The 17,500-nt window shown below is 45.3% G+C and overlaps 1 protein-coding gene across 1 annotated transcript; it reads right to left on the reverse strand.

The window, feature by feature from the left end:
* Window positions 1-72: 72 nt before the first annotated feature.
* Window positions 73-12,397, reverse strand: RHOF (ras homolog family member F, filopodia associated). The gene is made up of 5 exons (XM_075434292.1): window positions 12,184-12,397; window positions 12,007-12,094; window positions 4,639-4,748; window positions 3,771-3,905; window positions 73-1,628 (listed from the first exon to the last, which is right to left on the reverse strand). The coding sequence occupies exons 1-5, from the start codon at window positions 12,346-12,348 to the stop codon at window positions 1,464-1,466; spliced, it is 663 nt and encodes a 220-aa protein (XP_075290407.1). The 5' UTR covers window positions 12,349-12,397; the 3' UTR covers window positions 73-1,463.
* Between the last annotated feature and the right edge of the window lie 5,103 nt (window positions 12,398-17,500).

A 17,500-nucleotide genomic window follows, 5' to 3' on the forward strand; every position in this document is an offset into this window, starting at 1 on the left:
GACAAATGTCTTCTCATAAAGGAAAGGCTGCACAATTCTTCAGATTTTCTGTAGTCAAAGATGTGAACAAACTTGTAGATTATTATTTTAATTTTCCATTTTAAGCTTGTAGGGATTCACAAACCTTAATTAAATCAACAGAAGTTAGGGAAGATTTCAAGAATCAAGACCTCTTTACCCTGCATGTACAATAATAATGATGGCTTGCTCCAAAACCATTTTTTACCAGCTGGTCATGTAACCAGCAGAGGTTAAAGCTGCATGAAACCTGTACGATGTACAGTCACCAGGCTCTATGTGCAATGTTTGTCTAATAGACTCCTGCACTGCACCGCCTAAACTTTTTGGCACAAGATTGTGTCTTATTACTGTTACGCAAGTCCTATGTACTCTCCCTTAGGACGCCCAGTAGTTTGCCTTATACAGAAAACTTTTGGCAACACCTGTACTGCAGAAACCTCCTCCCTGCCTCATGGGTTTGGTTTATCATGGCTGCAAACTAGTGATTGCTCCTGAAATCTGAGATCTCGCTGCATGAGATGTGCAACAGAACTAGGAGATTTGAGGCATGCGTACTAGCTGTGCGGTGGGAGCATCCCTCAACCTTAAATAGACACTTGGCGCCTTCATCACAAAAAGGAAAATTTTAATTTATAGCAATAGAGATTATTTCATCAGTTAATGAACATGAGTTAAGTATCTCCCCTAGCACGCACCAATATTTGCATCCGTCAAGTATTAAATAAGTTATGTAAGTTTGTTGTAAAACTGACTTTACACATAGTAGCTGCTTGGAGTACTTCAAACTTTGAGGGCTGTAAATTATCTATGATACTCCACTTCTGAATTGGAGCAGCCAATGTATTTCCATTGAACAATGCCACTCTCTATTACAGCAGCAGTAGCCGATGCTCTGCGCACTCTGGGGGCAGCTTGAGGCTACCTCGGACCACTGCCACCAAGTAAATGAATTCGAAAATGTTAAGGCAGAACTTCATTTCTGTCTCTTCAGAGGTGCCTGATAAGCTGCTCTAACATCACTTCTTCTATAACATGTGGCTTTTCAGCTTTTCTGCTTGAAAAAAACAGTAACTTGTAGCTATAACATGCCACAATTATTTGGCAGAGGAAAAAAAACCCATTAATTAAGTCATACAGTAGCAGTTGCTGTTCATTGCAGCTTAAATAGTGAGTCCAGGACCTGACTGATGGTCGTTTGCAGTTATGAGCAAAAGCCAGACGGACAAAGGCATGCAGCATCAGTTAACCTTGATAAAGAGCTTTGAAAACTGTGAGAGCAGTGCAATGAATGTGCAAAACTAGTAAAAATAATTAAAACTTTAAAATAAAAATTGTTCTAGGAATACAAACATGTAATGAAAAAAATGGCCTTTGAAGTTATACTGTTTTTAACATCTGAGCCGCTTGGCTCTCCTGCAGTCAGTGCTCTCTTGCAGTCCAGATCATAACACTGAGCACACTGTCCGTTTCTTCTGGCGCTTGGCTTTCTTCATGGCATTCAGGGCAATGGTTGTTGCTTCTTTAAAAACATTTTCTATGTTTTCACGACATTTTGCTGAGCACTCCAGATAAACTTCTGCATTAATCTGCTGACAAGCTGCTTCACCCTGGAAAGAATGAAAGGTAAGAAAAAACGTTAAACCCAATGTATGAAAGAAGGAAGGCGAGATCAGAATGAAAGGGAATTATTTTGTACATCTTCATATCATGAGGTCAGGAAGAAAGATGCTGCCTCTGACTATGCTGCTAGAGCATAAGCAGCATTGGTAATAAACTGAGGCACTGCTAAATAAACTCGGGTTTTCCCCTATGTTGATCTAGAGCCTGACCTACAGTTCAGTGCATTAGACACTCTAAGATGCAGACTGCTGATAGTGTAAAAATATTCTCGGGATTAAATTTGTTTGAAGGAAATGCTGAGGTAGATGTTTAAGTAAAGATAAGATGTCTACACAGCGGTATTTTTTCAGCCCTGACCTTAACTATTATGTCGTGTCACCTTTAGTAATGAATGACCCATGCAAAAGCAGAATCTGGACCGATGTGTTGCCTTGTTTTGCTGGTGCACGTTCAGGATCCCTGACTTTAGCTTGGAAGCATTACAAAGGCTCAGGTGAAATCCTCGTATATTCTCGGCCTCACCCAAATGCATGCAATGGGAACAGACTAGAATCTAAAACATTTGCATGCAGTCCTGGTTGTGCGAAATCACTACAGACAAACCACAGTGATTTCTTAGTTTGTTTGTGATCCTTTTATCATCACTGAAGAGCCAGCCCCCAGTTTTGAACGCTTGTGAGCCCTGGAGTGTGAATTCCAGGTCCGCAACCCACAGCCTCTGCATTTATTCATTATGAGCCCTGGGAGTGGGGTCACTTGAGTGCTCAGGCTTCCATAGGGGGATTTTTCTTCAGTGTGTTTAAGCAAAGTTTGTCTCCTTCCAGTTGTTTGCAAGCTGCAGTGCTGGCAGATATTGTTCAGCTCCTCTGTGCCTGGCAGTGGAAGCATCACGTCGTGTGACTCAAGATGTCACCACCTGTAAAGGACTGAGGTAGTGTATATTTAAGGGGAGAAAAGCCAAGTGGAGGGCTCATGCAGGAGACAAAGTTTTTACATCATGTGGGCCCCAGAATTTAATTGCATGAGGCCTCAGCAGACTCGCCAAAAGTGTCTGTTGCTTGCCCTGAACCTCACATGTGAGGGTGATGGAGCTATTGATGCAAATCAGGGACAATTTGCGGCTGTTCACAAAGCAGCAGGAGAGGCGTCTCATCTTGTGCGCAAGGAAGGCAAGCTAAAAGTCCCAGCATGGTTTTGTAGTGATGCAGTTGCAGTTTCTTTATGCGCTGTTTAGAAAAAGGAGTGATTCGTTCAAGGTCTTACTGCACTTCACCTTGTTCCCTGGACTTGTGTCTCGAACAGTTCGAGAGCTGCTGCTGTTCTTGCTCTGAGATGAGAGGAGAAGGATGGCTTTGTAGTTTAAAAAAAAATAAGTGGGAGACCAGAGCAGAAAGGTCTGGCATGACATGGGACAAGCTGTTCCACTGCTGACTGTTTCTCCTGTAACTGGGACAGCTATGCCTGTCTTGTAACGCCAGCTGTAAGTCTCACTGCTTTCTAATGCTTAAGTTGAAAATATTTGATAATACGTAGGGGTTTTTTTAAGATTACTTCAGAGACTTCAAAGAAAAGTCTGTGATGTTAGAGAAGCCTTGCAGATGTTTTTGCTGTTGTCCTTTAAAGGATTTATTTTTAAATAGGGTTTAAAAACACATTTTTTCCAGAACAGGCAGGATTTTTAATCCTGTAATGTATATCCTAGCATCTCCAGTCTTTCTCAGAATCCTGATCAAAGCACCAGTGATGAGAGCAATGTACCCTAATAAAAATTATGAAGGGAGTCCAACAAACAAATTTGTAACAGTAATAACCCAGTTGTGAAAGGAAACAAGAATGAGATGTAATGATCCTAGAAGGTGTAGCTAGTAGTTCCCTTTCAGACACCCCAAGACAGGAAAAACACTCTTCACATTTCTCTCTACTTTGGTACTAAAACTGAGTGGCAATTTGGATGCTTCCAGAAAGGACTTACAGAAACCCCTGTTAGTGCTGACTGTCAATAATTTCTTTATCTGTGCACCATGATCACTAATTTTGGAGTGTCTGTGATTGCACTTGTGAGCAACGATGCCACTGAAGCGTGCTTTCTCTCTTAAAGATGACACCATTTTAAATGCACGTGTGTTTACCTGGCTGTAAGTAATGGGTTCCTGCTTAGAAGCCCTGAGCTTGCGCAGCTGTTCTTTGTCTTTCCGAAGGTCTGTCTTGCAGCCGATCAGTACAACCGGGACGCCTCGGCAGAAGTGATTCACTTCAGGATACCACTGATGGTAGAAAAACAAAACTTTTACATCTGTTTTTTTTCTGAAATAGAATCATTAAACCCAAGGAACAGAACAAGCATTTAATATATGCTGCAATTTCAGAGTTTTGAAAGTTGTTAATCTAGTGGTAGGGGCCCAATATGCACCACTTACATTACAGAAACATTTAAAAGTCCTGCCCAAAGTCAGCTGCTTTATAAAAATACAGGTGGCAACTGTCACTATGCCAAAGCACTTATTAAACATCTGGTCAAATTCACAAGAGCTCCTCTGAAGTTGTATTTAAGCGCAGAATTTGGGGCAAGTCTTGCTTTCTTTTGCTGGTGTTACGTACAGTAACGCTAACTTCAGCTTTGGAGCATTACAGAAATCCTAGTACAGACAAGTGGTTGCTTACATCTCCCCCCTGTAGTTAAATATGCATGGGATGGAAGTAGACTTGAATCTAAAATGCTTGTGTGCAGTCTTGGTTGTGAGACATTGCTACAGCTAAAGCTGCGATTTTACCGCTGGTGTTCGATCTCTTCAGCGTACTGCAGCGTCACTCCCGGTTCTCGGCGCTTACGAGCTGTGGAGAGGTGAGCTCCAGGTCTAAGGTCTGTGATCTGTGCATCTACACGCCTGGGGCGCAGGACACTAAAAGCACTGGCTTTTTTAATCCGACACCCTGTCATCATATATCAGGCGTGTGTAATTCATTTAAAAGGTTGAAGCAATTATGAGAACTGCTTACCTTAGCTGCTACGTTATCATAGCTAGTGGGGTTCATGACATCGTAACAAATTAACACGACGTTTGTGTTCTGGTAAGAAAGCGGTCGTAGCCGATCGTAGTCCTCCTGCCCTGAAACACAGAGTGTTTTGGATAAAAGAAATCTCTGTCTTTAACAAGCAGTATGATGGGAATATGTAATGATAGGTACTTGAGATCAAGAACAATGGTACTATAATTGCATAGACTGCAAGTTTTTCATACTTATAAAATCCCTTCCCTTAAATGCAGGTGATTCCTCTCCACTGACAAACCTGATGCTGTAGAATATAAAACATGCCCTTGGCAAGTTCTAATAAAAAGCCTGCTTTGCCCAACTGCTAAGTACTTAGAAGCAGCTCTAATCACTGATTGCCAAGTTGCTGCTCACAAGAAAAATCAGCAAAAGGAATCTGACAGTTATCGATTAAAACACTTGCAATTTGGCAGTGGTTCCATTCTCCCAAATACATTTGCACATGTGATGCTGCGAGGAGAAGAAACACCGTATTTTCTAGCTGCGAATGCCGAGGTGAAAATCTTAGTGGCAAACTTGCTTTTCCCAGCCCGGTGAGCTGCGAGGAAGCGGCAATGAACACACTATGCCTTCAGCGCCACTCTCACCACAGCAGCACGCATGTCACTTTACAAGACACGCTGCAACAGGAGCCAGGCTGAAGTGGTCTTTGAAGCAGAACTACACAGCAGGTCTTGGGGATGCTGCCGAATTCTGGAAAAGCAGGGGTTCCGCAACACTTCTCATTAGGGGTGTTCTAGCACGTGCTCTGACAAAAGGAAGCTAACTTGCTTCAGACCTGGACTCTTCCCCTTGCTGTACATACGCCTTAGCAGTAATCACCGTGCTGGGGTCTGAAAGTGTCTTGCTTTGAGAGATTAAGCTCAAGAACGCAGTAATTACCAGATATAGTTGGCAGCTCAGGAATAAAACCCAATCTTTTCCATTTGAATTTTTTTTCAGAGACTTAATAAGGAAGAAACTGTGATTTAAGCAGTGTGTAAAGAGCATCTGCCACCTGAATGCTGCCCCTGGAATCAGGTACGTCTCTGTGATGCCCCGAATTTCCAAAGTGCAGACTGGGACTGCCATTCCTTCCCACGATCACCACCATGCACACATAGCCCAAAAACTGCTCTACAGGGAAGTTACACATCTCAACTCTTTCTACTGATATTTCAAGCGAAGGGATGCTGAAAATTTCAGCGTGCCCCAACTTTATAAGAGTTATTCCTGCGCTGGCACCTGGGTCAGTCCTAAGTCACACACTCATCACTCCAGCCAACACACCTGTCTCCAGCTGCAGTTTGAAGAACTGCAGATACCAGAAGGTGAATAATTCTACATTACTTTGCTCCCCTCCTTAATTTAAATGGTGGTTGGAGATACGGGTTAATACAAGGCAATCCCTACTGGATAAGCCATTACTCAGTTTGCCTGAGATGTTTGTAAACTGGGAATCTTGGATTTGGACCACTGTGTATTTGAGCTCCCATAAGAGCAGCATCCTCTGTGGGCGAGGTGCAGAACAAAGAAGGATTGATTCCCTCAAGGTTTAATCCAGAAATAATAGACAATTGACAAAACTATGCATGTTGTATAAACATTCAGAGCAAAGACTGTACTGCTTAGCCCTTCTTAGTCTCCAAAATCCACCTACTTCTTTGCAACCGATTTACCATTTTGTTATTGAGTTAATCCTCTTAAATGCATTAAACACATCAGGTGCCAAACATGATTTTGGTTTTTTTAGAATCATAGAATTGTTTAGGTTGGAGGAGACAGTCAAGATCATAGAGTCCAACCATTAACCTAACAATGTCAATTCCACCACTAAACCAGATCCATAAGCTCTGTATCTACACATCTTTTAAATACTCCCAGGGATGGTGCCTCAACCCCTTCCCTAGGCAGCCTGTTCCAATGCTTTACAACTCTTTCAGTGAAGAAATTTTTCCTAATACCCAATCTAAATCTCCCCTGGCACAACTTGAGGCCATTTCCCCTTGTCCTATTGCCCGTTTTCTCCTAGCTTCCTCTAGTGTTATGTACTGTGTATGAATTTCCCTGTTCAAGTTCATGCCTCTGAGCCTCTACCAAAATAGCTTGTAAAATCAGAACGTCCTCCAAGCTATTGCTGGCAATTTGTGAGGCAGACAGGACTGTCCCCTTGGAAGAAACTTGTTAGTTTGCTTGGAATTGGAACATACAGTTAAAACCATACTCTTCTGGACGGGATAACAGACGAGGTGTCTTCAGTGATGCGACACAAATATGCTGTATTGCAAGTCAAAAACTATAGACGTGCCCCAGTCAACAGCACCTTCATTTTCAAAACCAGCTCTGCAGTTATGTTTAAGCAAACCGAGAAAATAAACGTGTGAGAAAATGCTGCTGTGTAAAATGTCGCTCCATGTGTATCTGGAACTTCAAATATAGAGCACAGAACAAGGTATAGTGCAGACATCACAGGGGGAAGGTTAGATGGTAATTGCTTAACTTGTGTTACGGTCGGATGATTGCAGCGCTCGCTTGGGAGGCGAGGAAGCTATTCTGTGAGAGCTCAGATGCAGTTCTTCAGGTGCTGAGGATGTAACAGGACCCAGATCAAGCTGTGTCGAAACATCGACATCCCTCACACTGAAAACGATCCCTTTCACCCCCTCTCCTTAAGTGCTGCTGATGAAATGCAAGAAAAGGGCCTGGGAGACCTTTTCTCTGTAAAGCTGCTCAGTCTATGGTCAGAGCTAATTTGGCACAGATTTAGCTCTTCTAGTAGAAGAGCGTTAAAATGAAGGCACAGGGCGGAACCCAAGCAGTAACTGAACGTATATGCAAAGCCCCCGAGTGCGCTTCCTCAAGCACAGGTAGCTGTTTTCGTTCCCCAATTAACAAAAAGCATGCTGTAGAAGAATCAGTCAAGTATATTCTTATGTGTGAGCATATCTGGGACCCTCCTCTGCCTTCCTCAATTCATTGAAGCATCACAGACCCTGTTTGGGTTTTTTTTAAAGAAAAAGCTCCCCCCAGCTGAATTCACCTAAAATTTTCTAATTCTTTGCAAAGATCTCACTTCTGCATGCCTCTGAGGTGCTGCATAACCCACATCTCTGCAGTTGGGCCCTGTGGTGGGGTGGGACCTCAGGTGATGGTTGGGGGTGAGCAGGGGAAGAAGTGAAACCACAGGTCTTGGTCTCACGTGCACATTCACCTCTGTCTGCTCCTCCTCACCCCTTCACCAATTCACCACCGAGGAAGCCCCAGCCTGTGTGTTGCTCGGTCCGTAAAGGAGCTCAGAACCCACTGCCATCGACAGGAGAGGGTAAATAACAGAGTCAAGACTTGCCAGCCTGGGAGTCTACCCATATGTGCTGCCCTAATGTATGGCAGTGTGATCCATCGTCACCAACCGCCAGCGCGTAAGGAAGGATGTAAGATCCTGCCACCCGGTCCAGGCCAGCCAACCACTTCCTGCGTACAGCCACGCGTCGTCTGTAGTATTCCACGCTCACAGTTTGGTATCGACACGGAACCACACGATGGGGAGCTCTCACAGACAAAGAGAAATGCACCCAGTTTTCTTTGGTTTGTTATTCTGCAGGCTCCATGGGAATACCATGGTTATTGGCTGGGCAGCCACGTTTTTTCACTACTCAATTTAGAAAAAACTGGGAGACTGACTTTCTTCTTAGCAGGAATAAAGCCAGCAGAAGAGGACACTTGGGGTGGGGGGACACACTTCAATTAAAAAGTTGGGGCATTTTGTCTTCCTCAGGCACGCTCTCAAAGTTATGAAAAATTATTCTTGCATATACCGGCTTTTAAAATTTCTCTTAAGGCCTCAGGCTGCCGTGCGTCTGTCATTACAGACCTGAAAAACCCCGCTGGAGGCTTTGCATGTGCTTCCTGCCAGTCAGAGCAAGCACCCGCAACGATGAGGCATTGCTTCCTCCCCAGCCCAGCAGAGCTCTGCTCCTCGCTCTTGAGAAAGTCCTGCACTGAACTGAACCCTGGTCCTAGCTGCAGCTAAAGCACCAGCACTGCTCCCTGAGGATGTGAAACGCTGCAGAGTTCATTTACCTCTCAGTGCCTTGGCCTCTGTTGAGCACAGCAAGCAATGGGGAACTTTTAACTGAAGCAGCAGCTTGCAAAGGCTGTTTGCAGACGAGACAAGTGATATTACAAAGCCTTTACACGTTGCGTATGTATACCACCAACTTCCTGCCACAGCAAGAGGTGTCTCTGATGAGGAAGACAGAGTAGCACGGTAGAAAAGTCTCACAAAAAGTTGTTATTCTAGCATATTTTAGCCTATCTATCTCATTGACTTCATTTGTTATCCAAATTCTTGTCAAGAAAAAAAAATACCTTTTGCAGCTTGAAATATTTGATTCTCAGACACTCACTTTGTGTCCTCCTCCTCCAGTAAGCAGGACAAGCTCAACGTCTCAAGCTGCACAGGACCTGACAATACAAAGAATCCTTCTAACTTTGAACAGCCCACAGAGCTGAACTTGTCCTTTACCTTCCCATGATGCTGAAGTACGTGCAGCTCTATTTAGTGTTGCTCTTAGCAAGATCCTAAAAATGCCCAAGTCCCTTCTGCAGTGGGTGCATCATGAAGATCCAGTGACACCTGTTAGAAGAGCAGCTTTGCCTTCTCCTCCCCTACACTGCTACATGGCACTTAGCTGAGGCCCTCCACCTCAGAAATGCTTTTACATCCTTTTGATCCTATTTAAATGACTTTATGATAATCTGAATGATTTGGGAACCTTTCAGACTGAGAAGCAAAACACAAGTGTAAAGCTGTTTTAGGATTTTACAGAAGAGCAAGACCAACTCAAGCAGTTCAGTAAGTGCAGAGATGATCTATAAAATACGGCCGATACGCTGCACTGTTAAACCACTCTACTTCCAGTAGTAAGTTGTATGTTTAGACTCCTCTTCAAGCTGCAAGTGCTGCTGCACACCCATCCCAGAGCATCATCACCCAGCTGAGAGAGGAATTTAACAAGCTGCTGCTGCGGCATGATACGACAGAAGCAAGTCTGCACGGTGAAACACTGATTCCAAAGCTGCATCTCCGTGCTGCACCCACGCGGCAAGAGGGACAGGAGCTCTCTCGTCTCCTGAACTGGATGCTTCCCTTGCTCTTTTCTTACTGCACTGTTTGAACTTGAAGGACAGGACGCAACTCCTGGTCCTAGTCCAACCCTTCAGGAACTCAACATCAGGTTTGTATCATTAAAAACAGGATGGGATTAAAATGTGTGCTCAAGTGAGTTCTTCCTCTAGCATAACTTCCAGTTTCAGAACGAGAATGAAAAGCTGCTTGAATTGCAGAGTGTGACACAGATCTGTAACATAAAACTATGTAAGCAGCTTTGAAACAGAACCAAACCTCAAGTCTTTCTCCCTCCCAAGCAAATGCCTTCACCAAGGTGGCAATGTTCCCCCTTTCTTTGCACGTGATAATCTTGATGTGTCTCATGTGAAGCGAAAGAAATTTAACAGGAAGGGAGGAGACAAGTGTCAGCAACCTCTAGCAACTTATAGCCTGGTGGCCTTGACACTGTTCTGGGAGGCGAAACATGCTGGGTTTTCACGGTTTCCAGATGAGAGATGGAAAGCAGTCGCTCTTTCATGGCTAAGAGCTCTGCCAGCTAGGCAACAATGGCATCTCCTCTTCCCAAAGTATCTTACCAGACACAAAATACGCCCGACCGACTCCATTCTTCAGTGGGGCAGTGCTTTGGTCCAGACAGTGTTTATAGCTGTGAACTAGATGTGGAAGGGTAGACGCTTTCTGCTAAAGTTACATGCCTGAACATGGAAATGGGGTAAGACACGCAACCAGCATGGGGTTCAGCGAGCGCTTCCCCGGCGGCTGGTGGCTGTAGGTCTTGCACGGAGCTGAACTCCTGGTGTGATGCAAGGAGCTGGGCACTTGTGTCAGGCTTGTGAGAGTTCAGTGCTGCAATACCTGAACTTGCCCTACGACCACCGTTTCTGGATCCAGACCGTGCTCCCTGAAGCCTGGAAGAAACTCCAAAGGCAAATGTTGGAAGCTGCAGCACAGTGATTTTAAATGAGAGCGGGCTGAGTATCAAGAACTGTGTGACAGGCAAAAATTCCACACAGACAGCAAACAGACATAAAATCTCGACAAGTGCACTGTGGAAAGCCCTTTGTGCCAACCCACTATATTATGGAAAGCCCCTTTGCTTGCTCACACTAGATTTCAGCCCTCGTCTTTTCCTTTAAGACTTAAAAACACAAAAGCCTTGCCATTCAGTAGCAGTTGTACTATGCAAAGCACTGGGCTCGAGAACAGTAACATTGACACGAGAAGATACATCGGCAAATCGGGTGCTCAGGATCTTACTATACTGCAGTAAAGATTAGCCATAAAATTCACTTTTATATTAAAAACCTTTTTACAATGAGCTAGTCAGATACCATGTACAATATGCAAGAAGGTAAGTGTGTTTTACTACTGTTAAAAAAATGAATACAGACTGCATTCGGGTTTTATTTGTCTTGGTGTAAGTCTGGAACAACCACACAGGCCTGAACTGAAACAGATGATTTACACTGAGCTGAAACGGAGTGTGTGTCAACTTTAGGGTTCGTTTAGGAACGCAGCTGGATAACAGAGTCTAGGAACTTCGAATGAAGTTGAACACAAACCATTTCACAAGTTCCTGAAGTGAACCCAAGCAAACTACCAGCATTTTCAAATAACTTTTAGTGCTACAGCCTTTCTATTTTGAACACAAACCAGCCTTTTTCTCCTTCGCTATTCAATGACACACGGCAGGAGATTAAACTGTTTTCCTGGTTGATTGTATTATGCTTTGCATCTGGGAACTGGGGTTTAACACCTTCAGATATGTTTGCTATTTGATGTGATTTTGTTAATAAACCGGCCTGTTATGATAACGAACGAGTCCGTGGCTAGAACTGCCAGTGGACAAGAGACCGTTTTTTCCTGACAGGCACAATTACGCCTGCAACAGGTAACGGCTGTTTTGTTTGCACTTCGATCACCCCAATACCATGCTAAAAGGATGCGAGTGGAAAAGCAGCTTGAGAATCCGTCCAGCTGCACAGTCGTGTAGCATCGGTCCCGTTTGAGCTGACACAGCTGAGGCTGTCGGAACAGAAATAGGGGCACGTTCGCAGGAACTGCATTTCACACCGGTTAACGGCAGCTTCTGCTTATTCGAAATGATGAAAACCCGGGGGCTGGGGCTGGGCTGAGGCCCAGCAACCCCCTCTCGCAGTCCGGGAGTCGGGAGCAGGGACAGCGCGCGGGCCGAGCCCCCTTACCTGCGGTGTCGTACAGGTGGAGGGTGACCTCCCTCTTGCCCAGCGCCACGCTGCTGGTGTACTTCTCGAAGACGGACGGCGCGTACTGCTGCAAAGGGAAGGAGAGGCCGTTGGAGCCGGGGCCAGGCAGCCGGCACCGGGCGGTCCCCGGGCCCGGCGGCGGGCCAGCCCGCTCACCTCAGGGAAGGCGCCCTTGGCGTACACCATCAGCAGCGACGTCTTCCCGCAGCCGCCGTCCCCCACGATCACCACCTTCACCTCCTTCTTGCCCGACGGGGCGGCCGCTCTGCCGCGGGAGCCCCCCGCCGCGCCCTCGGGCAGGGCCCCGTTGGCCGCCTCCATGGAGCGGGGCTGGGCAGGGCGCAGCGCCGCCGCGACGCGGCTCCCCCCCCCGCCACCGCCGCGCTCCGGGCGCCCCGGGGCGGGCAGGCCCCGCCCGCGCCCCGACGGGGATTGGCCGCGCCTCAGGTGCCTCAGGGCCCCGCCCGGGCAGCCCGAGTCTCCTCAGGGGGCTCCGGCGACGAGGCGGACGCGGCCTCTCAGCACCCGGCCCGGCCTTTCCCGCCAAAACCTGAGGGGCTGCGCGCCCCCACCCTCCCGGGCAGCCTCCAGGTCCTCCGTCCCCCCGGCGCCGCCGGGGCCTGTCCCCGCCATCTTACCAACGCTTGGTAACTGTGGCACCAGCGTCCTCCCCCAGCCCTCCAAGGAGCCCTCGGGTGCCATGCTGCTTTACCCCAGGTCTCCAGCGGCCGAGGGGATGTCTTCCAGTTCAACCCCAGCGCCTGCAGCGGCGGGTCCCTGTCCCGATGGCTGAGGGGAGAGCGAGCAGCGGGTGCCGTGCCAGCCATGGCGGGGGGGAGCGGAGACCCGCCCTGAGGTACCCCCTAAAACACGAAACGCGTCTTGTTGCTGGCGCTGGGAGCGGCGGTGACTTGCTGCTTGTTTTCTCCCGTATTTACTGCTGGAGTAGGAGCCGACAGCTCTGCTCGTCGCTTATTCACCCAGCGCCGCGCAGTCAGGGTGAGCTGCGATGAAAATAAATGGGAATTTTACATTTTAATTGAAGAGATGCGACGGCTGCAGGCACCGACCCGGCGTTGTTTCGCACCGTGGAAGGGTTCACAACAGACGGGTGCATCTAACCCCGAAACACAGGTCAGGGGAGCGACAGACCGGCTCAGGTGCCAACCTATCACCGTTCCGCACAAAAAAAAATTGTGTTTCTTTCCCAGCAGGGGTTAACGGTATGCTCCACCTCAAAGAAACCCCGTCAGTTCTTCAGAAATCGAAATTGGCTCTGAAATTTTTGAAATACCACTCGTGGGAACAGCAACAAGCCCCCAAGGGCGTGCTTGAGCGTAGCGAGATCCTTTCATCAGCGAAGCAAAAACCGAAACCACCCACCAGCGGAACGGGGCTTCGCATGCTCTCCTGCGCCGTTGTGTCACTAGATGGCCTTCCAGACCCAACGCAGCTCGCCCAGGGAAGGCCCTGCTTGGTGCGGAGGGCAAACAAAAAGCTAGAAAAGGCTATTTCGGCGAGAGAGGGAGGAGGAAGGATGTGTAAATACCCAAGGAAGTGTCATATAATTCAAATAATAAAACCCCAACCAAATTCACACCTATTTAAAGCTGACCATTTTACTGAGGAATAAGTTGATAGAGGCATGTAGAATATAGAAGCTGTCAAAAAGATGCTTTATGCACCGCAATCTTATATATCTTGTCTGGAACACAGTAAAAGCCATCAGCTTCTGTCGACTGTAATGGCTGAGGGAATGAGTGGTCCAGGAAAGAATTGTTTTACCCTGAAATGATTTATTTGGAACTGGCTCAAAACCAGCATCACACCACGTAGGATGCGATCAACAGATAGACTTAGTAGTCGTCCTGTAACTGAGTACTGTAATTCAGGGTTTTTTTCCAAAATCAATTATTGCCATAAAAGGTTTTTTGGGGGTAAAAGTATTCTGTGGGTCATTGTTAGGTTGGGTTTTTTGCCCTTTTTTTTTTTTTTGCAAGTCTCACAAAACAACCTTTACATTTCTCACAGCTTTGTCTCCTTTTACATTTTATAGTTACGGAAACTTTTTTATATTTGTACACCTTTAGATTCGGGATGAAACAATATAAAATGAGTAGATGATAAAATCAACTGCAAACACTCCGAAGACTGTTTTTAAGTAATGGACGTTCTATTTGTAGTGAGTCGACTTAGTACTGATGAAATGTAGCATTTCAGTGTCTCAGTTACTTCTCATTAATGGGTATGGAGTGCTTTAGGCATAGAAAGTCCTATGCAAAAGCTAAGCGTATTTTACTGACTCCAAAAAAGTAAAATCTAATATGGAATTCTGCCATTGATTTAAATGGAAGAAGATTCAACCCTCTATTAGGAAAAATCAAATCTAATCATTATTAATTGCAAGTGTCCTTCTCCTGCTTCTGTTTTGGCCTGTATATTGATTTTGGCACAAGTTCTGTTTCATCAAAAGCTTACACATCTGCAGCTCAAGAGTCAATATGCGTATAGAGATTTACAGCGAGTGTACCAAAATCAAGACTTTAATGGGGTATGGTAAACATCTATGTTCAGTCTTGTTACCAATTTGTCGCTTCACAATTGCCAAGGAAAATAATAGGAAGGAATGAAAGGTTAGCACACTGCCTAGGAAAACTGCTGGAAGTTTTTTAAAAGATGCTTTAACACTTTAGATGGTATTGATGGGTAATTCAGGTTAGTTATGAGGACACTCAAAAATTTATTGAAGCTATTACTATTTTTACAAGACAGGATGATGAAATAAGTTGGTATTCCCATTCCTCAAAATAGCAAGCCTGGGGGAAAGTGCTTGCACCCTCCTGCACAGTTCTGGCACAATGGAAGAACCTCAAGGTATATCCTTAGCCTGACCTAAGGAAACATCACCAACGTGCTTGTGCTGCCTCTCTCTTTGTCCCTGTGATGTGCTCGAAAAAGTCAAGGAAACTGGGATTTAATAATATTAAAAGCCTGTGAGTTTTGTGACTACAGAGAGTCAAGTGAGGGAAGAGAAGCATGACTGTAAGTCTTTCTGCTCACAAAATACTGTTTTAGATAGTAAATATGTTAACAGATTTGACAAAGTATTCTGGTTAGCTACGTTCTTCTGTTTGGAGGAAATCTGAATACTGTACATTGCCATTATTTTACATTGCCACTCAGTTAAGCTCTATCACAGTGCATGCCCTTAGGCTAAGAAGCATGGCTTGCAGTAATATTTCTAATGGAAAATACAACTGTTTTAGCTAACCAGGAAGGTCTCAGACTACTGGTACTTCCTCGTAGTCACAACTGCAGAAAGGAGTAACAGCACACGCCATCTGCTGTATACTCACATTATTAGTTTATATGGTAACATAAACTAGACAAGTACAGGGGCCTGTTCATCCTAAAAGTCTTTAGAACTACGTTTTTGAAATACACTTAAGAATTTTCTTGACAATACAGACCCCAGTTTTACAAAGACTTAACAATAAGAACAGGTAGCCCCGCTTATGTCAAAGGAAATAGTCATAAACTTAGTTAAGAATGCTCATAACAAGACAGAGCCTTAAATATTTATTTTTGAACATTACCATGACATTAATGTGTTTTCAGCGATGAATTCCCACTACAGCATGGACATATGGAGCAAGAAACAATGCCCTGAAGAATGGGACTTACCATGTAAGTAGAGTGAATTTCCCATAAATTTCAGGTGCTACACAAGGAGAACAATTGTTTGTCCTGAGCACAGACCCTTACTGCAGAACAATCTCTGCCCCACGGAATTAAGCATGGACTGACAGGGCAGACAGGGAAGGGGAAACTGTAATGTGGGAGAGCTGAACTGTACCTTGCACACACAAAGCAGTTACTGGTGACAATATCGGTGTAAGAGGAGAAGCCTATGACAAAGCTAGGTGTATACTCAAGGTAATTCGATTTGTTTACAGAACAATTGTACAGAACTGCTTTTTCAGTTGTGTTTTTGCTCACTCTGCCAACATTCTTTTGACCCTCACTCAACCCTGGAAATAATCCTTTTTTCAGAATCAAAGCTTCCAGTCTCCTTGACTTTCAGCTGCTTCTCAGTACCCATTTCTGCAGTGTTTCTCGCTGTTTCTCTTGCATATGCAGAGCTCTACCATCTGGTCCTCATGGTCTAATATTTTACACACACGCCCCCACCCCAAAAAATCCCTTGGGCCACATGATTCACCATCTATTCAAACCTCGCCATGTGCCTGGTTTTTGTGTAGTAGCCCCTACTGATGTAAATCCCTTGTTTCATAAGGGCTCTCAATTGCCTTTTTCACTGAAGGCAAGGTGGCTGTGACATCTGCCAGTTTCTAAGACGTTTAACCCAACCTAAAACATTATTACATTGTTGTTTGGCTGACTAGGAACTGTATTTTTTTTTCCCAGTGGGAAGTGCTGCCAGAAAGGTATTAACTTTCTAGACTATTAAGTAATGTGGAAAAATTATATTGCAATAAGAAAATTTCCCTTCTGCCTTTTCATGCCTTAGGAACATAGTTCCTGTTTCACTTGGCTCAAGTAGCCCGTGCACTAAATCAATGCAAAAATTTTTCAATAAACTCCACATAAAATCTGTCCCAATGCTACCATAGAGTTCAGAGGGCTCTGAAATAAAACAGGACAACAGTCTGCAACAGGAAGTGATGGCCAAATTAGACACACAACTCAGCAAAATCAGGTAGTGAATATTCAGGCACTTTGATGTAGTTTGGACAGATTTCACTCATAAACCACACACTGACTGCTACCTAGAGAGCAGCTATTTATAGGAAACACATACTGCTTCTTGGGTTGTTTTCTCTGGTATGCTTTAAATCAGGGGTGCCAACTATGTGGGCCAAATATGGCCTACCTGATGTATGCATGGCCAACGTGCCGTATTTTGAATCCCACCTTTCATTAGAAACCGAGATTTTGGCTTTGCAGTTGTGGGGGGAAAAACCCCTCCGCTTTACAGAAGAGTGTGTAAATCAGCCTGGCAACGTCTCAGCCTCATACAGGAGGTGCTCAGGGGCAGTTTCAAGTTTCTGTTCCTCACTGAAGTGTGAATTCTCAAGCCAAGTTCTGTTGTAAAAAAGTGGGTAACACAAGGTTAAGATCATCCTATGCTTTTCTGGAACATCAAACACAATGACTGATCTCTGAAAAGCATGAAATGAACAAGCAAGTGTCTGCCAACAGCACCATAACTCTGCCCCCGCGGATCTGGGCGACGTGTGTGTCTCCCAGATGTGCTGGCACGGCTCTGCTGAGCGATGGGGAAGAATTTCTCAACACAGGCTGGCAGAGCTATCACAGTGATGCTGGATCTCATCCTCTACCTCTGTGCTGGGAAGGGAATCTGGAGATTCGCCGGAGAGAGAGGACTTCAAAATGCCTCGTTTCAGGCGAGCTCTGCAGGTTGTGTTTGCGTTGGTAGCTGTGCTTGGTT

Source organism: Opisthocomus hoazin, chromosome 13 (assembly GCF_030867145.1).
Source record: "Opisthocomus hoazin isolate bOpiHoa1 chromosome 13, bOpiHoa1.hap1, whole genome shotgun sequence".
In the NCBI taxonomy this organism is placed as follows: domain Eukaryota; kingdom Metazoa; phylum Chordata; class Aves; order Opisthocomiformes; family Opisthocomidae; genus Opisthocomus; species Opisthocomus hoazin.